The sequence below is a fragment of the Coregonus clupeaformis genome, chromosome 40 (genome assembly GCF_020615455.1).
Source record: "Coregonus clupeaformis isolate EN_2021a chromosome 40, ASM2061545v1, whole genome shotgun sequence".
NCBI lineage: Eukaryota > Metazoa > Chordata > Actinopteri > Salmoniformes > Salmonidae > Coregonus > Coregonus clupeaformis.
The window spans coordinates 22,577,592-22,601,560 of NC_059231.1; the positions used below are offsets into that span (position 1 = coordinate 22,577,592).

At 43.5% G+C, this 23,969-nt stretch overlaps 1 protein-coding gene across 2 annotated transcripts in view; it reads left to right on the forward strand.

The window, feature by feature from the left end:
- Window positions 1-23,969, forward strand: part of LOC121571664 (anosmin-1) — a 64,732-nt gene that overhangs the window by 19,011 nt on the left and 21,752 nt on the right. For both annotated transcript variants that reach the window (XM_041883258.1, XM_041883259.1), the window contains exons 3-4: window positions 17,527-17,589; window positions 18,033-18,255. In XM_041883258.1, coding sequence (XP_041739192.1) covers window positions 17,527-17,589; window positions 18,033-18,255 — 286 coding nt within the window. The remainder of the gene's footprint in view (window positions 1-17,526; window positions 17,590-18,032; window positions 18,256-23,969) is intronic.

Here is a 23,969-nt window from a genome sequence, read left to right on the forward strand (position 1 = left end):
TTGAATTGCTTTATGCCTTGACAGCTTATGACTCACAGCAAATGTTAGATGAGTAAATCAATTTGAATTAAATCACTTTTTGACAGCACCCCTTTTGATTTGACTGAAACCTTCCATACATATTTGCTTATTGTAGAAATGCTCAGAAAGTGACATTTTGGACCTGAATGCCAAAACATTCAAGAGATAAAGGTGGTCAAAGTTGATCCATTTTGCATACCCCACCATACATTTTACATTTTAGTCATTTAGCAGACGCTCTTATCCAGAGCGACTTACAGTTAGTGATTGCATACATTTTTTTTAAAACCATTAGACAGCCATGCCTTCATCAGTGGAAAAGATCAATGTTTGGGATTGATATAATTTAAAAGCTTACAGACAGGGTTGTCAAACTATTTTATAATTTCTGGGGGGAATTTAAAAAAATAAAAATTATGTGATTTGTTTCACCTTTTTAAATGTCAATTATCAAAGAATGTGTAAAATCAGATAATTTTTTTCTTCATATTGACATATGTTGTAGTTTACACCCTATTTTATATCATCTAAGGTTTTTGTGTTGTGCCGCTATTGGTTGAGACACAGCATGCTCTTGAATACAAGGTGGGTGTCATGTTTTGGCTGATAAATGTACTAAAATGTGAATACAATTTAAATGTCAACTTTCAAATGGTACCACAAAGATGGTTGGAAGTCCACCCGTCAGAGAATATTTACTTGAATGGGAATATATGTTTAAATTTGTCGTAGTAATTAAAGTTTACATTTAAATTTAATTTACATTTAAATGGTGTACCAGCTACACCATATGCGAATATTAAAACAATCGGAGTTGATGCATTTTTAGATCAACTTTTTTTCAATAAATAATAAAATAGTTTGACAACACTGTTTGTTTGTAAGCTTTTAAATGATATCAAACTCAACCGTTTATCTTTTCCAGTGATGAAGACATGGATGTCTCATGGTATGGTGGGGTATGCAAAATGGGTCAACTTTGAGCACTTTTATCTCCTGAATGTTTTGGCATTCAGATCCAAAAAGTCACTTTCTGACCACTTCTTCCATGGGCAAACATGTTTGGAAAGTTTTGTTTAAATATAAAGGGATGCTGTCAAAAAGTGATTTGAATTCAAATGTATTTCCCCAGATAGAAAGTGGTTGATAGATGAGTTTTGGAAAAAATGTGAGATAAAAACCAAAGACCAAAGGCCTTATGAAAGGAGTTGATTATCTCTGTAGGAAGAGAGCGATGGAAACCAGACGGTTTTTCTTCCCCTAGTCTGTTATATGACAGACATTGAGAAAGAGGCATGTCTGTGTTATCCTTACTCTGTGCTGTGAACCTATGAGAGGGCGTATGGTGACATGAGTCATGTAATCCATGGTAAACATCATAACCAACACAAACCGATGGGATGGCCTTTGAAGTTTGAGTTGTCTTGAGTCCAACCAGGACTTCAATTGTGATGAAAGGTGTGCGTGTGTGTGCTGGGGAGAGGGATGTAGAATCATGTTTCAAGTTAAAGCACTTCAGTTCATCTGTCTCCTTCTCCTCAAACCTTGAAATATCTAATCCACTCACACACTCTAGTGTGGCAGCATGCCTCGACTGCCTTTCTAAACCAGCACCTGTGTTGGTTTACTGTGAGCAGAGAGAGAGACAACCTGAGAGTCTTATGCACGACCACACCTCATCTTACTCACAGTCCACTGAAAGAACAACGTTGAAGGTTTCTGAACTCAAGGTACGCTGAACTTTATCGTTTATTGATCATGGTACAATCACTCCACCCAGATTTATTCTCCAAATTTTTACAATCCTATGAAAGTTAATGACCAGTCAATGACCTATTGGAAAGCCTTTAGAACATACAATTTTCTACTTATTCACATCACAACCCAACACTTGATGAAATATGTTTAAACTGTTCTGATTTGTTGACCTCGGCTTGTTTTGAAACTCCCAGTGTGCATCACCTGACAGGCAACTCCTCACCAGATGTGCAACTTTAATTATTTAATTTCAAATATGTCACGGATTTCACTTTGAGTGTTTTCTAGGACAGGGTACAAATATAAACACTTGACTTGAATATGGATTTGGATGTACAGTAGGGAAAAGAAGTATTTGATCCCCTGCTGATTTTGTATGTTTGCCCACTGACAAAGACATGATCAGTCTATAATTTAGTGGTAGGTTTATTTGAACAGTGAGAGACAGAATGACAACAAAAAAATCCAGAAAAATTTCAAAAATGTTATGAATTGATTTGCATTTTAATGAGGGAAATATGTATTTGACCCCTCTGCAAAACATGACTTAGTACTTGGTGGCAAAACCCTTGTTGGCAATCAGAGGTCAGACGTTTCTTGTAGTTGGCCACCAGGTTTGCACACATCTCAGGAGGGATTTTGTCCCACTCCTCTTTGCAGATCTTCTCCAAGTCATTAAGGTTTCGAGGCTGACGTTTGGCAACTCGGACCTTCAGCTCCCTCCACATATTTTCTATGGGATTAAGGTCTGGAGACTGGCTAGGCCACTCCAGGACCTTAATGTGCTTCTTCTTGAGCCATTCCTTTGTTGCCTTGGCTGTGTGTTTTGGGTCATTGTCATGCTGGAATACCCATCCACGACCCATTTTCAATGCCCTGGCTGAGAGAAGGAGGTTCTCACCCAAGATTTGACGGTACATGGCCCCGTCCATCGTCCCTTTGATGCAGTGAAGTTGTCCTGTCCCCTTAGCAGAAAAACACCCCCAAAGCATAATGTTTCCACCTCCATGTTTGACGGTGGGGATGGTGTTCTTGGGGTCATAGGCAGCATTCCTCCTCCTCCAAACACGGCGAGTTGAGTTGATGCCAAAGAGCTCAATTTTGGTCTCATATGACCACAACACTTTCACCCAGTTCTCCTCTGAATCATTCAGATGTTCATTGGCAAACTTCAGACAGGCCTGTATATGTGCTTTCTTGAGCAGGGGGACCTTGCAGGCGCTGCAGGATTTCAGTCCTTCACGGTGTAGTGTGTTACCAATTGTTTTCTTGGTGACTATGGTCCCAGCTGCCTTGAGATCATTGACAAGATCCTCCCGTGTAGTTCTGGACTGATTCCTCACCATTCTCATGATCATTGCAACTCCACGAGGTGAGATCTTGCATGGAGCCCCAGGCCGAGGGAGATTGACAGTTATTTTGTGTTTCTTCCATTTGCGAATAATCGCACCAACTGTTGTCACCTTCTCACCAAGCTGCTTGGCGATGGTCTTGTAGCCCATTCCAGCCTTGTGTAGGTCTACAATCTTGTCCCTGACATCATTGGAGAGCTCTTTGGTATTGGCCATGGTGGAGAGTTTGGAATCTGATTGATTGATTGCTTCTGTGGACAGGTGTCTTTTATACAGGTAACAAGCTGAGATTAGGAGCACTCCCTTTAAGAGTGTGCTCCTAATCTCAGCTCATTACCTGTATAAAAGACACCTGGGAGCCAGAAATCTTTCTGATTGAGAGGGGGTCAAATATTTATTTCCCTCATTAAAATGCAAATTAATTTATAACATTTTTGACATACGTTTTTCTGGATGTTTTTGTTGTTATTCTGTCTCTCACTGTTCAAATATACCTACCATTAAAATTATAGACTGATAATTTCTTTGTCAGTGGGCAAACGTACAAAATCAGCAGGGGATCAAATACATTTTTCCCTCACTGTATACTGAACAAAAATATAAATGTAACATGCAAAAATTTCAAAGAGTTTACTGAGTTTCAGTTCATATAAGGAAATCAGTCAATTGAAATAAATAAATTAGGCCCTAATCTATGGATTTCACATGACTGGGCAGGGGTGCAGCCATGGAGGGGCCTGGGAGGGCATAGGCCCACCCACTTGGGAGCCAGGCCCACCCACTGGGGAGCCAGACCCAGCCAAGCAGAATGAGTCTTTCCCCACAAAAGGGCTTTATTACAGAAATAAATACTCCTCAGCACTCCCCCCAGCCCCCCTCAGACGATCCTGCAGGTGAAGAAGCCGGATGTGGAGGTCATGGGCCAGCGAGGTTACACGTGGTCTGCGGTTGTGAGGCCGGTTGGATGTACTGCGAAATTGTCTAAAAAGACATTGGAGGCAACTTATAGTAGAGAAATGAACATTCAATTCTCTGGCAACAGCTCTGGTGGACATTCCTGCAGTCAGCATGCCAATTGCAAGCTTCTTCAAAACTTAAGACATCTGTGGTATTGTGGATGGTGGATGGATTATCTTGGCAAAAGAGAAATGCTCACTAACAGGGATGTAAACAAATTTGTGCACAACTTTGAGAGAAATAAGCTTTTTGTGTGTATGGAAATCTTCTGGGATTTTTTATTTCAGCTCATGAAACATGGGACCAACATTTTACACGTTGCGTTTATATTTTTGTTCAGTGTAAATCAAGCTGACTTTGAATTTTCTAATGCAGTTTGAAGTGGGCCTTCTTCCATGAATATGAATGAGGGGGAATGTAGGGAACCATCAAGAGTAATGGTGCTCATAGCAAGGGAGAGAGCGAGAGAGAAAGAGACCGAGCGGGAGAAAGATATACAGAGAGAGAGAGCAAGATAAAAAGAGAGAGCACTTTAACCACAACCCCAGAGTAGGTCCTGGTGTCCAGTGGTAGCTCCTGTGTGGGTCGATAAATATGAGCGGGGCGCCTAGCAAGTGCCGCTGGAGTAATTGAGTCTGGTGGTGTGCGTGAAAAGCGCCAGGGCAGCAGAATAGATAGGAGGTGAGATTTACAGCTTGTGATCAACAGAGCCCCTCCTATCACTCTCTTCCAGAGGAGTCTGGTCCCTCCTGCTGCAGCTCTGCACCCTCCCAGGGACTCCAGACATGCCTCGTAAATACCCCCCTAGACAATGGATTGGAAGGCCTGTTATGTACAGTGGGGAAAAAAAGTATTTAGTCAGCCACCAATTGTGCAAGTTCTCCCACTTAAAAAGATGAGAGAGGCCTGTCATTTTCATCATATGTACACGTCAACTATGACAGACAAATTGAGAAAAAAAAAATCCAGAAAATCACATTGTAGGATTTTTAATGAATTTATTTGCAAATTATGGTGGAAAATAAGTATTTGGTCACCTACAAACAAGCAAGATTTCTGGCTCTCACAGACCTGTAACTTCTTCTTTAAGAGGCTCCTCTGTCCTCCACTCGTTACCTGTATTAATGGCACCTGTTTGAACTTGTTATCAGTATAAAAGACACCTGTCCACAACCTCAAACAGTCACACTCCAAACTCCACTATGGTCAAGACCAAAGAGCTGTCAAAGGACAACAGAAACAAAATTGTAGACCTGCACCAGGCTGGGAAGACTGAATCTGCAATAGGTAAGCAGCTTGGTTTGAAGAAATCAACTGTGGGAGCAATTATTAGGAAATGGAAGACATACAAGACCACTGATAATCTCCCTCAATCTGGGGCTCCACGCAAGATCTCACCCCGTGGGGTCAAAATGATCACAAGAACGGTGAGCAAAAATCCCAGAACCACACGGGGGGGACCTAGTGAATGACCTGCAGAGAGCTGGGACCAAAGTAACAAAGCCTAACATCAGTAACACACTACTCCACCAGGGACTCAAATCCTGCATTGCCAGACGTGTCCCCCTGCTTAAGCCAGTACATGTCCAGGACCGTCTGAAGTTTGCTAGAGTGCATTTGGATGATCCAGAAGAGGATTGGGAGAATGTCATATGGTCAGATGAAACCAAAATATAACTTTTTGGTAAAAACTCAACTCATCGTGTTTGGAGGACAAAGAATGCTGAGTTGCATCCAAAGAACACCATACCTACTGTGAAGCATGGGGGTGGAAACTTCATGCTTTGGGGCTGTTTTTCTGCAAAGGGACCAGGACGACTGATCCGTGTAAAGGAAAGAATGAATGGGGCCATGTATCGTGAGATTTTGAGTGAAAACCTCCTTCCATCAGCAAGGGCATTGAAGATTAAACGTGGCTGGGTCTTTTAGCATGACAATGATCCCAAACACACACCCCGGGCAACGAAGGAGTGGCTTCGTAAGAAGCATTTCAAGGTCCTGGAGTGGCCTAGCCAGTCTCCAGATCTCAACCCCATAGAAAATATTTGGAGGGAGTTGAAAGTCCGTGTTGCCCAGCGACAGCCCCAAAACATCACTGCTCTAGAGGAGATCTGCATGGAGGAATGGGCCAAAATACCAGCAACAGTGTGTGAAAACCTTGTGAAGACTTACAGAAAACGTTTGACCTGTGTCATTGCCAACAAGGGGTATATAACAAAGTATTGAGAAACTTTTGTTATTGACCAAATACTTATTTTCCACCATAATTTGCAAATAAATTCATAAAAAATCCTACAATGTGATTTTCTGGATTTTTTTTCCTCATTTTGTCTGTCATAGTTGACATGTACCTATGATGAAAATTACAGGCCTCTCTCATCCTTTTAAGTGGGAGAACTTGCACAATTGGTGGCTGACTAAATACTTTTTTGCCCCACTGTATGCATAGTGCCTAGGTGACTTTATAGTCAACTTCACAGTTGAAGGGATGGATGGGAAGCTCTCACATTGGTTATCCACGTGTAGAAATATTATGTTGTAACCGTACCCATTGGATGCAGTGATCACAATATAGTGGCTATATCTAGGGGAACCAAGGTTCCAACAGCTGGACCTAAAATAGTGTATAAGAAATCATACAAACGTTTTTGATGTGACTCTTATGTGGATAATGTAAAACATATTTGTTGGTCTGATGTGATTAATAAGGAGCATCCAGACACTGCACTTGATGAATTTATGAAATTGCTTCCAATTATTGATAAACATGCACCTGTTAAGAAACTGACTGTTAGAACTCTTATGGCTCCATGGATTGGTGAGGAATTTAAAAACTGTATGGTTGAAAGAGATGGGGCAAAAGGAGTGGCTAATAAGTCTGGCTGCACATCTGGCTGGCTGACTTACTGCAAATGGAGAAATTATGTGACTAAACTTAACAAAAAGAAGAAGAAACTGTATTATGAAGCCATGATCAATGATATAAAGAATGATGGAAAAAAACGTTGACATATTTAAAATGAAATTATGGGCAGAAAGACATTCAATTCCATCTTTCATCGAATCAGATCACAAAACCATTTGATGTTGCCAAGTATTTTAAAGATTACTTAATTGGCAAAGTGGGCAAACTTAAGCAGGAAATGCAAACAACGAACAGTGAGCCATCGTATTCATGCATACAAAACAAATAATGAAAGAAAAACATTGTAAGTTTGAATTTTGCAAAGTTAGTGTGGGACAGGTGGAAAAATTGTTATCGATCAATAATGACAAACCTCCTGGCATTGACAACTTAGATGGAAGGCTATTGAGGATGGTAACTGACTCTATAGCCACTCCTATCTGTCATATCTTTAATCTGAGTCTAGAGGAAGGTGTTTGTCCTCAAGCCTGGAGGGAAGCCAAAGTCATTCCGCTACCCAAGAGTGGTAAAAAGGCCTTTACTGGTTCTAACAGCAGACCAATCAACTTGCTGCCAGCTCTTGGTGTTTGACCAAATACAATGCTATTTCTCTGTAAACAAATTAACTGACTTTAAGCATGCTTATAGAGAAGGGCACTCAACATGTACTGCACAGACACAAACGACTGATGATTGGTTGAAATAATTTGATAATAAGAAGATTGTGGGAGCTGTACTGTTAGATTTCAGTGCAGCCTATGATATTATTGACCATAACCTGTTGTTGAGAAAACGTATGTGTTATGGCTTTTCAAATTCTGCCATATCGTGGATTCTGAGCTATCTATCTAATAGAACTCAAAGAGTTTTCTTTAATGGAAGCTTCTCTAATGTCAAACATGTAGGGTGTGGTGTACTGCAGGGAAGTTCTCTAGGCCCTCTACTTTTTTTATATTTTTACCAATGACATGCCACTGGCATTACACAAAGCCTGTGTGTCCATGTATGCTGATGATTCAACCATATACATGTCAGCAATCACAGCTAATGAAGTCAACGAAATCCTTACCAAGGAGTTGCAGTCAGTTTGTGGCCAGTAATAAACTGGTCCTGAACATCTCTAAAACGAAGAGCATTGTATTTGGTACAAATCATTCCCTAAGCTCTAGACCTCCGCTGAATCTGGTAATGAATGGTGTGTCTGTTGAACAAGTTGAGGAGACTAAATTACTTGGTGTTACCTTAGATTGTAAACTGTCATGGTCAAAATTTATATAGATTCAAGGGTTTTAAAAATGGGGAGAGGTCTGTCCATAACAAAGAGCATTTATTGACACCACACTCCATAACGCAAGTTCTGCAGGCTCTAGTTTTGTCTTATCTTGATTATTGTCCAGACATGTGGTCAAGTGCTTCTAAGAAAGACCTAGTTAAGTTGCAGCTGGCCTAGAACAGAGCGGCATGTCTTGCTCTTCATTGTAATCAGCGGGCTAATATACATACTATGCATGCCAGTCTCTCTTGGCTAGGAGTTGATGAGAGACTGACTGCATCACTTATTTTTATAAGAAACAATGTGTTAAAAATTCCAAATAGTTTGCATAGTCAACTTATGCACAGCTCTGACAAACACACTTACCCCACCAGACATGCCACCAGGGGTCTTTTCATAGTCCCCAAGTCCAGAACAGGATTGTGTCGAGGCACAGATCTGGGGAAGGGTACCAAAAAATGTCTGCAGCATTGAAAGTCCCCAAAAACACAGTGGCCTCCATCATTCTTAAATGGAATAAGTTTGGAACCACCAAGACTCTTCATAGAGCTGGCCGCCCGGCCAAACTTAGCAATTGGGGGAGAAGGGCCTTGGTCAGGGAGGTGACCAACAACCCGATGGTCACTCTGACAGAGCTCCAGAGTTCCTCTGTGGAGATGGGAGAACCTTCCAGAAGGACAACCATCTCTGCAGAACTCCACCAATCAGGCCTTTATAAAAGAGTGGCCAAACGGAAGCCACTCCTCAGTAAAAGGCACATGACAGCCCGCTTGGAATTTGCCAATAGGCGCCTACAGGAGTCTGACTATGAGAACAAGATTCTCTGGTCTGATGAAACCAAGATTGAAGTCTTTGGACTGAATGCCAAGCGTCACGTCTGGAGGAAACCTGGCATCATCCCTATGGTGAAGCATGGTGGTAGCAGCATCATGCTGTGGGATGTTTTAGTGGCAGGGACTGGGAGACTAGTCAGGATCGAGGGAAAGATGAACGGAGCAAAGTACAGAGAGATCCTTGATGAAAACCTGCTCCAGAGCGCTCAGGACCTCAGACTGGGTTGAAGGACAACAACCCTAAGCACACAGCCAAGACAACACAGGAGTGGCTTCGGGACAAGTCTCTGAATGGCCTTGAGTGGCCCAGCCAGAGCCCGGACTTGAACCCAATCGAACATCCTCTGAAAGAGACCTGAAAATAGCTGTGCAGCAACGCTCCCCATCCAACCTGACAGAGCTTGAGAGGATCTACAGAGAAGAATGGGAGAAACTCCCCAAATACAGGTGTGCCAAGCATGTAGCATCATACCCAAGAAGACTCGAGGCTGTAATCACTGCCAATTGTGCTTCAACAAAGTACTGAGTAAAGTGTCTGAATACTTTATGTAAATGTGATATTTCAGTTTTTTATTTTGTATGAATTTGGCAAAATGTCTAACCTGTTTATGCTTTGTCATTTATGGGGTATTGTGTGTAAATTGATGAGGAAAAAACAACAACAATTTAATCAATTTTAGAGTAAGGCTGTAACGTAACAAAATGTGGAAAAAGTCAAGGTGTCTGAATACTTTCCGAATCCACTGTAGATCTGTCCTTAAGCTGTTCTCTGTCTATTAATGTTCTGTGTTATGTAATGTTTCATGTTTTGTGTGGACCCCAGGAAGAGTAGCTGTGGCTTTCACAACAACTAATGGGGATCCTAATAAAATACCAAAATAGCAAATGTTTATTTGATTGATCACAGTACAGTAACGAAATGAAGGAATTAAACATAGCTTGTCGTCGGAAAGCCACTCACATCTCTCCTAAACCCGCCCTATGATTGTACAAATAGGCTCAGGCGGTATAGGAAAATGTCTCCTACAGTGGGGAGAACAAGTATTAGATACACTGCCGATTTTGTAGGTTTTCCTACTTACAAAGCATGTAGAGGTCTGTAATTTTTAACATAGGTACACTTCAACTGTGAGAGACGGAATCTAAAACAAAAATCCAGAAAATCACATCGTATGATTTTTAAGTAATTAATTTGCATTTTATTGCATGACATAAGTATTTGATCACCTACCAACCAGTAAGAATTCCGGCTCTCACAGACCTGTTAGTTTTTCTTTAAGAAGCCCTCCTGTTCTCCACTCATTACCTGTATTAACTTAACCTGTTTGAACTCGTTACCTGTATAATAGACACCTGTCCACACACTCAATCAAACAGACTCCAACCTCTCCACAATGGCCAAGACCAGACAGCTGTGTAAGGACATCAGGGATAAAATTGTAGACCTGCACAAGGCTGGGATGGGCTACAGACAATAGGCAAGCAGCTTGGTGAGAAGGCAACAACTGTTGGTGCAATTATTAGAAAATGGAAGAAATTCAAGATGACGGTCAATCACCCTCGGTCTGGGGCTCCATGCAAGATCTCACCTCGTGGGGCATCAATTATCATGAGGAAGGTGAGGGATCAGCCCAGAACTACACGGCAGGACCTAGTCAATGACCTGAAGAGAGCTGGGACCACAGTCTCAAAGAAAACCATTAGTAACACACAACGCCGTCATGGATTAAAATCCTGCAGCGCACGCAAGGTCCCCCTGCTCAAGCCAGCGCATGTCCAGGCCCGTCTGAAGTTTGCCAATGACCATCTGGATGATCCAGAGGAGGAATGGGAGAAGGTCATGTGGTCTGATGAGACAAAAATAGAGCTTTTTGGTCTAAACTCCACTCGCCGTGTTTGGAGGAAGAAGAAGGATGAGTACAACCCCAAGAACACCATTCCAACCGTGAAGCATGGAGGTGGAAACATCATTCTTTGGGGATGCTTTTCTGCAACGGGGACAGGACGACTGCACCGTATTGAGGGGAGGATGGATGGGGCCATGTATCGAGATCTTGGCCAACAACCTCCTTCCCTCAGTAAGAGCATTGAAGATGGGTCGTGGCTGGGTCTTCCAGCATGACAACGACCCGAAACAACACACAGCCAGGGCAACTAAGGAGTGGCTCCGTAAGAAGCATCTCAAGGTCCTGGAGTGGCCTAGCCAGTCTCCAGACCTGAACCCAATAGATCATCTTTGGAGGGAGTTGAAAGTCCGTATTGCCCAGCGACAGCCCCGAAACCTGAAGGATCTGGAGAAGGTCTGTATGGAGGAGTGGGCCAAAATCCCTGCTGCAGTGTGTGCAAACCTGGTCAAGACCTACAGGAAACGTATGATCTCTGTAATTGCAAACAAAGGTTTCTGTACCAAATATTAAGTTCTGCTTTTCTGATGTATCAAATACTTTTGTCATGCAATAAAATGCAAATTAATTACTTAAAAATCATACAATGTGATTTTCTGGATTTTTGTTTTAGATTCCGTCTCTCACAGTTGAAGTGTACCTATAATAAAAATTACAGACCTCTACATGCTTTGTAAGTAGGAAAACCTGCAAAATCGGCAGTGTATGAAATACTTGTTCTCCCCACTGTATATGTAATACATTACTATGAATGATGTTGCTGCCTTTTGTTATGTCTGCAGTGCATATTGTGAAGCCTGGGTCAATCTCGATTGGTAGCGGTTCACGCTTCATTAACTGAAGCAAAACACTTTTTGTGACATTTTATACAATACATTTTGTCAAAGTTTGTGTTGATCCAGCTGTCCCCGTTGGGAAATTAGCCTTTTTTATGATGGACCGAGATAACCAGCTTAGCTGCCTGGGGAGTGGAAGTTCTAAGATGCACGCATGTACACAAACACAAACACACACACACACACACACACACAAACACAGCCAAGTTTTCTCTCCCCCCACTCCCCTGCCTCTCCCAACCCTCTCCTCTCCCCCCTTCGCCGTGACAAAGTGAGGATGGTGCTGTCGCATTGGCAGCCATTCAGTCCCTGACTCTCACATCGGCCCCACAGAAAGCCTTTCAGGGCTCCACAGTGCAACAACTGCTGCGTTTTATTACAGCGTGAAATGGGGAGTGAAAGGGCTCTAAGGCTGGCCCTACTTAGCCATGCAGAATGTGTCACTTTTTGGGAAGGACGATAAGGACACAAAGGGAGAGTCGGGAGCACAAATGCTTTTGTTGGGAAACTGCTACAGCCAACTGCTTTGGTGGAGCTCAGGCCTCTACCAATAGCCAAAGTGCTTGTATACATCTGGGAGTGAAAACCGTTCAATTCAACATCATTTAGTGTACGAACTTGCATGTTTACGCATCATAGAACACTCTCATGGGGCTATTATATTAGCCTGGATGCCAGTCTTAGACTTTAGCTTTATCACTATCTCAGGCTGGCACCCAGGTTAAGTAGACAGATGCAGCATGTCCATCCAGCCCAATTACCCGCCTTCCCTTCCATGTTGTCTCTGGCCAGCTGAGATCTCCTACACTGAACAAAAATATAAATGCAACATGCAACAAGATTTTACTGAGTTACAGCTCATATAAGGAAATCAGTCAATTGAAATGAATTAATTAGGCCCTAATCTATGGATTTCACTTGACTGGGAATACAGATATGCATCTGTTGGTCACAGATACAGTACCATAAAAAAAATGGTAGGGGTGTGGATCAGAAAACCAGTCAGCATCTGGTGTGACCACCATTTGCCTCATGCAGTGCAATACATCTCCTTCGCGTAGAGTTGCTCAGGCTGTTGATTGTGGCCTGTGGAATATTGTCCCACTCCTCTTCAATGGCTGTGCAAAGTTGCTGGATATTGGCGGGTCCAGAGCATCCGAAACATGCTCAATGGGTGACATGTCTGGTGAGTATGCAGGCCATGGAAGAATTGTGACATTTTCAGCTTCTAGGAATTGTGTACAGATCCTTGCGACATGGGGCCGTGCATTATCATGCTGAAACATGAGGTGATGGCGGCAGATGATGGCACGACAATGGGCCTCAGGATTGCGTCACGGTATCTCTGTGCATTCAAATTGTCATCGATAAAATGCAAGTGTGTTCATTTTCCGTAGCTTATGCCTGCCCATACCATAACCCCACCGCCACCATGGGGCACTCTGTTCACAACGTTGACAGCAAACCGCTCGCCCACATGAAGTCATAGACGCTGTCTGCCATATGCCCGGTACAGTTGAAACCGGGATTCATCCTTGAAGAGCACACTTCTCCGGCATGCCAGTGGCCATCAAAGGTGAGCATTTGCCCACTGAAGTCGCTTATGACACTGAACTGCAGTCAGGTCAAGACCCAGGTGAGGATGACGAGCACGCAAATGAGCTTCCCTGAGATGGTTTCTGACATTGTGCAGAAATTCTTCAGTTGTGCAAACCCACAGTTTCATCAGCTGTCTGGTTGGCTGGTCTCAGACCATTCCACAGGTGAAGAAGCCGGATGTGGAGGTCATGGACTGGTGTGGTTACACATGGTCTGCGGTTGTGAGGCCGGATGGACATACTGACAAATTCTCTAAAACGACATTGCAGAGAAATGAACATAAAATTCTCTGGCAACAGCTCTGGTGGACATTCCTGCAGTCAGCATGCCAATTGCACGCTCCCCCAACTTGGGACATCTGTGACATTGTGTTGTGTGACAAACCTGCACATTTTAGAGTGGCCTTTTTATTGCCCCCAGCACAATGATAATGATAAAGCTGTTTAATCAGCTTCTTGATATGCCACACCTGTCAGGTGGATAGATTATCTTGGAACAGGATAAATGCTTACTAACAGGGATATAAACAAATTTGTGCACAAAGTTTGAGAGAAATAAGGTCTTTGTGTGTATTAAACATTTCTGGAATCTTTTATTTCAGCTCATGAAACATGGGACCAACACTTTACATGTTCAGTAATAGTTCAGTAATAGTTTTTTTGTTCAGTAATAGTTAAACCCCATGTTAAAGACTCACGGCAGCAGATATTGTTGGATTCCGCAGCAAAATGGTGTCAATACAACTTTGCTTTTTGATTGATGAGTCACCTTTGTAATTATACAGAGTGTCTCCTATTTGCTTTGGCAAGACATCTGTCGTTGCTCACTCCCCCTCCTACTAAAATGTCAGTTCTGTGGGTGTGGCTGTTGAGAAAAACGCTGACAGATTGTCAGTTATCAGCACACCTGTGGAGAGCTCTCACAGCGAGGAACTCAAATGCTTATCTTCTTTTATGATCCTCATATCCACTCCCTCAAAGAGTGCAAAGACGTGCACAATCCAAAGGAATGCACTTCCTTTATTTGTAATTTGCCTTAGTTTTTTATATTGTATGAAAACATCTATTTTTGGACTAAATAATTTGCCCGAAGGGGTTGTGTGTGAGACAAATATCGAAGGGGTAGGCTTCATGCACTAACATACAAGGTCGGATCTATGTTGTAATCTTTTAGCGTGGTATGCCATCTTTAATTCCTGTTGTCTTGACACGCGAGCTCAAGCATTTCAAACGCAAGTTTCAATCCATTTTCACTTTCCCTATAGATCCAATTGTGATGAACCATAAAGGGGCCTGATCCCAAAGAAAAGCCTTTCTTCAACCAATGGAATGCATTCATTGCCATGCACACAAAATCTTTCATTGGGAAAATGGGCTTGATTCCGCAGCTTACATGTGTATGCTCAATGATTTGTAGAGGGGATTTTAGGCTTTTGGCATGTGCTGTGTCTGTTGGCAGAGGTTCCTTTAGACTAGAGAGACTGCTGGAGCAGAAGCCATTGCCTCAACACCTAAATGTTTCAGCATGTTGTCTCTGGAAGGAAGACTGGCTGCCTATTAGTGCTACTACTGCCCAGGTATAGCCTACTGTACTGACACTGTAAATTGACTCAGAGTTCATGTACTGTAGGTGTTCATCAAATCATATTCACCATGCAGTATTGCCAGACACTTGAAAGTTATTTCAGTTTTTCCCACTGTAGAATTCTGTGAAACCCACAATGGTTTCTTTTGAATCTCCAGGGGTTCATTCTGGACTCCTGCTCATCACATACCATAGTCTATACTAGTTGTTGGGGGAAATATGAACTACTGCTTCCCCACCGCCTCGTTCTCCCTTTTCTCAGGCCTGTGTCTCCTCCTCCTCCTCAGTTTCCAGGTGGTCTTCTTCCAAACCTGCTCCGTGGGAGTGGAGTGGAGTGGAGAGAAAGCGAGACCGAGCAAAGCGAGTGCTAACCGAGAGACCACAGTGTGTAATTGAGAACTGGCAGGCAACCCAAGTGTAGGGCCCTGATTTCTCCATGTTCCTCCCAGAAGCCAGGTTTACGCTTCAACATGTGCCTGCCCTACGCACTCCATAAAAAGCAAGTAAACTTTTCACTGGCAACAGCATGATAACGACAGAGGCAGCTAATGAGCTGATTAAAGACGCATAAACACAGTTCCCTGACAGAGGTGTAATTTCTTACATTGTTGCCTTTTAAGACATTCTGATACAGGTGTCTCTATACCATACCAGTAAAACATGGGCACATACTGTACTTTACGCTAATTGAATGACTCTGTCTCTATATATCTAATATGTAATGTTCTCTGAGATTGAAACAAGACATCCAGAATGCTCTGGCCAAAAGTTCCCTCCCTAGCTCTCATTTCTCCTCTCACGGAAGGTCTCCATCTCTGGTTCATCAAAGATAATTCCCACCTACTGACCAACATCTTGGACTTTCCCATACGAGGAATGCGGTGGTGGAGTCTGACTGTTAGCTGCTGTGTCTCTGTATAGGAGCTGGGGCAGAGGGTCTAAATTGAATGGGGCTGAATGACTAGCTCTGGCAGGTCTCTGGTCGCTGTGGTTTGGGCCTGTCCCAGTGGCTGTACAGAAGCAGCAGCCCAGCAGTGGTTCCTCTCTGGGAGACTCTCCTACTGGCTATAGCAGTACCACTGGTTCTGTAGTGGCCAGCTAGCAGCACCAGGAACACATCAGCCTCCAGCCACTCTATCCTATGAAGGTTCTGAACACATGCCCCTTTTTCTGCGGTGGCATCTGATGCCTGATTCCCTTGGACATGCATGAACTTTCATGTTTTATTACATTTAGCCTTATTGAGTTTGATTTGTTGAGGGCGAGCTGTTGTATTTACAGTGAGAGGAATTTGACCATTATTATTGGTGTATTTTCATTTTAAATTCTTCATCCGATATGTTGGGCTAAACGACTTGCTCTGCAGTCACTTCTAGGATCCTCTTTGATCCCATGCCCGCGCCAAACAGTTCCACATGTTTTGAAAAGGGAATCCCAAGAACATTTTAACTGGGTGTATCATCTATTAACCATCCTCTCTGTGTACAACTGGAAGAGATTGGGAGGGAGAGAGAGAGGGAAAGAGAGAGGCTGTATCAGGTCCAGACATGAGGTGGGGGGGCGAGATGGTGAGGGGGTTGGGGGTTATGCTGATGCATTTTCGAAAGGAATTTGTCAAGGGCAGAAGAGCCAGACAAAAAATACTAGCTATTGAATGGATTTTGGGAGTCACGGTGACTGTGCTCTTTGCTCTATTCTGAAACGAATCTCCTTTGGCCTGTTACCTACCCTTTTTTAGTTTTTTTAGTTGTTGTTGTATTTTACCCCCCTTTTCCTCCCCAATTTCGTGGTATCCAATTGGTATTTACAGTCTTGTCCCATCGCTACAACTCCCGTACGGACACGGGAGAGGCAAAGGTCGAGAGTCGTGCGTCCTCCGAAGCACAACCCAACCTAGCCGCACTGCTTCTTGACACAGTGCCCGCTCAACCCGGAAGCCAGCCGCACCAATGTGCCGGAGGAAACACTGTACACCTGGCGACTGAGTCAGCGTGCACTGCGCCTGGCCCGCCACAGGAGTCGCTAGTGCACGATTGGACAAGGACATCTCTGCCGGCCAAACCCTCCCCTACACTGGACGGCGCTGGGCCAATTGTTGGCCGCCCCATGGGTCTCCCGGTCGCGGCCGGCTGCGACAGAGCATGGAATCGAACCAGGATCTCTAGTGGCACAGCTAGCACTGCGATGCAGTGCCTTAGACCACTGCACCACTCGGGAGGCCCCTGTTACCTCCTTTTGTAGAAAATTGTTTATGTTCTTTGGAAGTATGTGGGGAATCTGTAACAAAGAGGTGTGACTGCTGATTGTGGTGTGTACCGTGGAAGTGGCTGAGTGAGGTGCTTGGCAGTCTGAGAAGAGAGGGAGAAAGGAGAGGGAGAGAGACTGAGAGCGAGAGAGAGCGAGGGCGAGAGAGAGCGAGCATCCTCACCGGCTTCGCTTACACTGAGCTCTTTGATGTGGCTGGCTCTTTGAAGCACTGACACCCTTCCTTCTCCCTTTCACAGTGCCTGGAGCCCTGCAAGGAATCATGGGACCTGAAGGACAATCAGTGCCAGGACTTATGCGAGGTACGTATGTCACTACTGCCACCGCCTTTGAGTTGGAGTGCTCCCTCCAGAGTTCAATAGGAGAAAATTCAATAAGGGGAAAGTCTGAGGGAACGAAGAGCGTCAAGCGAAGTAAAGTGGAGGCTCTTTTTTCTCTCTACTGTAATGAACTGTAATGTAATGGCACTCCGTGTAAGACTGAATCAAAGCTGTTTAACTTACTCACCACTCAAACTAGTCATCAGGTTCAGTGTAAACAGCACAATCTCTGTTAGCTCACTGACCTGCCTGTTCAAGGCCTGACACACTCAACGCTACAAGTCATCTGACACACATTTGTCCTTTCCCTTTCCTCCTGTTCACCTCCTCCTCTTCCCTTTCCTCTTCCTCCTCCACCTCCTACCTCATCCTCTTCCTCCCCCTCTCCTCCTCCTACCACCTCCTCGTCCTACTCTACCCTCCAGCCCCTCTTTCCCAAGAAGCACTATGAGTGTCTGACTAGCTGTGAGTTCCTGAAGTCTGTAGAAGGGGTGAAACAGGGGGACTGCTCGGCCCCTGAGAAGGCCAGTGGCTTCGCTGCAGCCTGCGTGGAGAGCTGTGAGGAGGATGGAGAGTGCTCCGCTGTCAAGAAGTGCTGCTCCAACGGCTGCGGACACACCTGTCAGACACCCAAGAACCTCTACAAAGGTACAATGACTCATCATAATATGACATGTACAGTACAGGAGCAGTATGTGACATCATTGGCTAGTTACTGTATTTGGTTATTCAAATGCAGTTGTAGCTTTCTGTGCCTTCAGTTTTGTCCTTGAATATTGTAAATAATATTATATTATTATTTATCAAGGCTATGCCTTTTTAGCAGTATGTGTTCATGTATGCAGGATATTACAAGTTTCGTGAGTAGTGCTGCAAAATCGATGTAACTATGCAGTGAACCATACATTTAATTTGATCCAAAATAGACCAATATTTCACTTGAGTTTCTCTGTCTCCACGCAATCCCCACATTCTGTACATAATGTATTTTATGATACATCCAGTGTGTGAAATTGTTCCAAATCAGCTTCAGGCTCACAAAAGAACAGATGCACTGAGAGAGAGACCTCCACTCCAGTCAAACTGTTTAATGACACGGCCTGAGGTGTCTGGATGTTCAGAGAGAAGAGGAGAGCTCTCAGCCCATTGTGGAAGAGCGAGAGAAGACTCTCTCCGTGCCTCTGTACCGGGAGATGGAAGCTGGATCTTCTTCAGTTGTGTGTGTCAGCAGCACACTGACTCTCTCTGGCTGCTGACAGCCTTGGACCATAACAAGGCACAAGGCAGGAGAAGTGGAACTGGGCTCAGTGAAAAGCCTTTCTTTCAGTCTTTGAAGCACTGCAGTGACAGAGCTGTGATTTACTTTTGAAGTGCACACACAGACGTGTGTGTGTGTGTGTGTGTGTGTGTGTGTGTGTGTGTGTACGGGGTGGGGGAGTGTGTGTGTGTGTTGAAGCGTGCATTAATATATTCTGAGCGAATGGATGTACAGTAAAGGCAGTGTCATGGCTAGGAGATTCACAGCCTGTGTAGATGGAGAAAGATAAAAGGAGGGGTATTATTGAGGAGTTGAGTACATGAATATACTGTACAATTAGATACACTACCAGTCAAAAGTTTTAGAACACCTACTCATTCAAGGGTTTTTCTTTATCTTTACTATTTTCTACATTGTAGAATAATAGTGAAGACATCAAAACTATGAAATAACACATATGGAATCATGTAGTAAACAAAAAAGTGTTAAACAAATCAAAATATATTTTATATTTGAGATTCTTCAAATAGCCACCCTTTGCCTTGATGACAGCTTTGCACACTCTTGGCATTCTCTCAACCAGCTTCATGAGGTAGTCACCTGGAATGCATTACTATTAACAGGTGTGTCTTCTTAAAAGTTAATTTGTGGAATTTATTTCCTTCTTAATGTGTTTGAGCCAATCAGTTGTGTTGTGACAAGGTAGGGGGGGTATACAGAAGATAGCCCTATTTGGTAAAAGACCAAGTCCATATTATGTCAAGAACAACTCAAATAAGCAAAGAGAAATGGCAGTCCATCATTACTTTAAGACATGAAGGTCAGTCAATACGGAACATTTCAAGAACTTTGAAAGCAGAGGTAACTCTGGGTCTTCCATTCCTTTGACGGTCCTCATGAGAGCCGGTTTCATCATAGCGCTTGATGGTTTTTGCGACTGCACTTAAATAAACTTTCAAAGTTTTCCAACTGATTGGCTCAAACACATTAAGAAGGAAATAAATTCCACAAATTAACTTTTAAGAAGACACACCTGTTAATTGAAATGCATTCCAGGTGACTACCTCATGAAGCTGGTTGAGAAAATGCCAATAGTGTGCAAAGCTGTCATCAAGGCAAAGGGTGGCTATTTGAAGAATCTCAAATATAAAATATACAGTGGGGAGAACAAGTATTTGATACACTGCTTATTTTGCAGGTTTTCCTACTTACAAAGCATGTAGAGGTCTGTAATTTTTATCATAAATACACTTCATCTGTGAGAGACGGAATCTAAAACAAAAATCCAGAAAATCACATTGTATGAAGTTTAAGTAATTAATTTGCATTTTATTGCATGACATAAATATTTGATCACCCACCAACCAGTAAGAATTCCAGCTCTCACAGACCTGTTAGTTTTTCTTTAAGAAGCCCTCCTGTTCTCCACTCATTACCTGTATTAACTGCACCTGTTTGAACTCATTACCTGTATAAAAGACACCTGTCCACACACTCAATCAAACAGACTCCAACCTCTCCACAATGGCCAAGACCAGAGAGCTGTGTAAGGACATCAGGGATAAAATTGTAGACCTGCACAAGGCTGGGATGGGATACAGGACAATAGGCAAGCAGCTTGGTGAGAAGGCAACAACTGTTGGCGCAATTATTAGAAAATGGAAGAAGTTCAAGATGATGGTCAATCACCCTCGGTCTGGGGCTCCATGCAAGATCTCACCTCGTGGGGCATCAATTATCATGAGGAAGGTGAGGGATCAGCCCAGAACTACACGGCAGGACCTGGTCAATGACCTGAAGAGAGCTGGGACCACAGTCTCAAAGAACACCATTAGTAACACACTACGCCGTCATGGATTAAAATCCTGCAGCGCACGCAAGGTTCCCCTCCTCAAGCCAGCGCATGTCCAGGCCCGTCTGAAGTTTGCCAATGACCATCTGGATGATCCAGAGGAGGAATGGAGAAGGTCGTGTGGTCTGATGAGACAAAAATAGAGCTTTTTGGTCTAAACTCCACTCGCCGTGTTTGGAGGAAGAAGAAGGATGAGTACAACCCCAAGAACAGGACGACTGCACCGTATTGAGGGGAGGATGGATGGGGCCATGTATCGAGATCTTGGCCAACAACCTCCTTCCCTCAGTAAGAGCATTGAAGATGGGTCGTGGCTGGGTCTTCCAGCATGACAACGACCCGAAACACACAGCCAGGGCAACTAAGGAGTGGCTCCGTAAGAAGCATCTCAAGGTCCTGGAGTAGCCTAGCCAGTCTCCAGACCTGAACCCAATAGAACATCTTTGGAGGGAGCTGAAAGTCCGTATTGCCCAGCGACAGCCCCGAAACCTGAAGGATCTGGAGAAGGTCTGTATGGAGGAGTGGGCCAAAATCCCTGCTGCAGTGTGTGCAAACCTGGTCAAGACCTACAGGAAACGTATAATCTCTGTAATTGCAAACAAAGGTTTCTGTACCAAATATTAAGTTCTGCTTTTCTGATGTATCAAATACTTTTGTCATGCAATAAAATGCAAAATAATTACTTAAAAATCATACAATGTGATTTTCTAGATTTTTGTTTTAGATTCCGCCTCTCATAGTTGAAGTGTACCTATGATAAAAATTACAGACCTCTACATGCTTTGTAAGTATGACAACCTGCAAAATCGGCAGTGTATCAAATACTTGTTCTCCCCACTGTATTTGGATTTGTTTAACACTTTTTTGGTTACTACATGATTCCATATGTGATATTTCATAGTTTTGATGTCTTCACTATTATTCCACAATGTAGAAAATAGTAAAAATAAAGAAAAACCCTTGAATGAGTAGGTGTTTTAAAACTTTTGACCGGTAGTGTACATTCACTGTAGAGAACAGACAAACGTATAGAGCCAAACAGTTGACTGTCCTGTAAATCCAAACACCTAGCCTATGATTGATCTGTATTGGTATCAGATTTGCACATTTTAATTGGCAGTCTGCTTTAAGTAATGATTGAATTCCAATCCTGATCTCCATTGTTGAAGGTGTAATTATGTGCTCACGGTGTGGAAAGAGTAATTGTTTCTGTATGTGCACAAGTGTGTTCAGGATTATCCATAATGCTGGAAGCCATTATTTCGACGCGAGCTGGGTGAAATGGAGCGTTTCCCCCGTGGAGATCGCTCTCAGATGTGTGTGTGTGTGCGTGCAGGTGAAGGTCCCCTGCGAGTGTGCGACAGAGGAAGAGTTGGTTGTAGAAAGCAGAGCTCTTTGTGCGTTTATGTCTTTTGAACACAAATACACAGAAGACCACTACAGGGCCTTGGTCCCATATGTAGAGCTTTTCTCTTGACATCGATATAACCCAGTGATATTACATACTATTCACTAGACTGTAACATCTTATTTTCTGTTCAAAGCTGTACTAGCAAAGTGGAGTTGTGAATAAGATATCTCTCCCCCCTTCTCTCCCCCTTTCCCTCAGCCATGATGGCTTGGCAGTCATTTGTGATAGATTATTATTCTGTCACATAATGGAGACCACTGAGACACCAGTGTGGAAAGGCAGTCTTGTTCTCAGCCCGTGTCCTGATGTACATCTGTCAGTCTTTACTTATGGTCTCTTTCCCTCTGGAGACACTGTGATGCTTGATCCTCACACTCACCAGCCAGCCGTCTCCCTCCCCAGCCGTTCACAGCTCCACACCGCTAAAGGATTTAAAAGATTGAACAGTGCATGACCATCCTGTGGTGTGGATGTATGTATCGCTGGCTCAGTACTCCAAAACAAAGACAGTCATTTGATGCACTTAACATGTGAAGCATATCTTCATTGTTAACCATCAGAGACATATAACCATGTATATTAATGACTCTGGGAACCATGCCATGACACTGAGCACTCATCAGTGTTTGAAGTCTATGGGAGGCCATTGTACTACAATCACCTTTTGAAGAATGTGTTGTTGGATGTGTTCCTCCCACCTTGATTGGTGCTTGTTTGCCACGTCCCTCGTAATTAGCCAGGTCATTATGACAGTGTGTGCGTGTGCACCCAGAATTATAATCCAGGAACGTTATTGTTGGAATGCACAAGACATGAATGAATGCTCAGCTCTTGATGACTGTTCAACAAGGTTAACGTCATGGTTCTGTTTTTTGGATGGGGCAGAGCAAACATGTGGCCATTGAAAGATGAATCCTGCTAGTACAGTTCTTGGATGAGATCTGGCCCCATAGTGGTAATCTTTGTAGGGGGGCGAGCTAAGAGAGGGTTTAGGATTTGTCACTTTGCTGCATGTGGATGGTTGATGGATGAAGAGACTGGGTGTGTGTATGTCTGCATCTGTGTGTGTGTGTCTATGGCTGTGTGTGTGGCTGAGGGAAGATGAATCATGGCGGAGTGAATAGGAATGCTGTGGTATTGTTAGTGTGTTCGTCATACACACACACACTGGAGCTGTGAAACCTCAACACAATGGCACACAGCTGTTCCTCTGTGTAGAGCCTCTATCTACGAGACTCAAGACTGATTCCATATGTGTCTGGCAAATGGGCCCACCTTCATCTCCCACTCGGCATTTAATGAGTTTCAATCAATCACGTTATAAAGCCTCTAAAAGCCTCAATAGAGATGTAACAAGTTCAAGCAGCCTGCTTATGCAGCCCAGGCAATTCAACACTATTTTGAGCACCTTGTTTGCAGTTACTTTGACTTGAGTCTGTGTGTTTATACTCTGTGCATTTCATGAATGCAGAGCAGCACTAGGTGCTCGCTCTCCTCGGTTCGAGAGGTCCTTGGGTAAGTAAGTGTGTGACAACGTCAGGTGATTTATCGAGAGATGTGGGATTTATTCAGTGTTCTTCTGTACTCTTGAACGCTGCGTTTCCAATCTCCATCTCATTAACACTCAGCCCGCTGCTCAATCAATAACTCACTACATCTCAGCTGAAATAAATCCTCCAGGAGAGAGTTAATCTGTCATGGCCGCTCACTTTTTCCTCCACCCTGCACTTAATAAATCGAATTTATCGCACATGGGCACATTGACAGAGTTTGAATGGGTTGAATGTGAGGAACAATGTGGCAAATGGAGTTTATACGTGTGTGTGTGTGTGTGTGTGTGT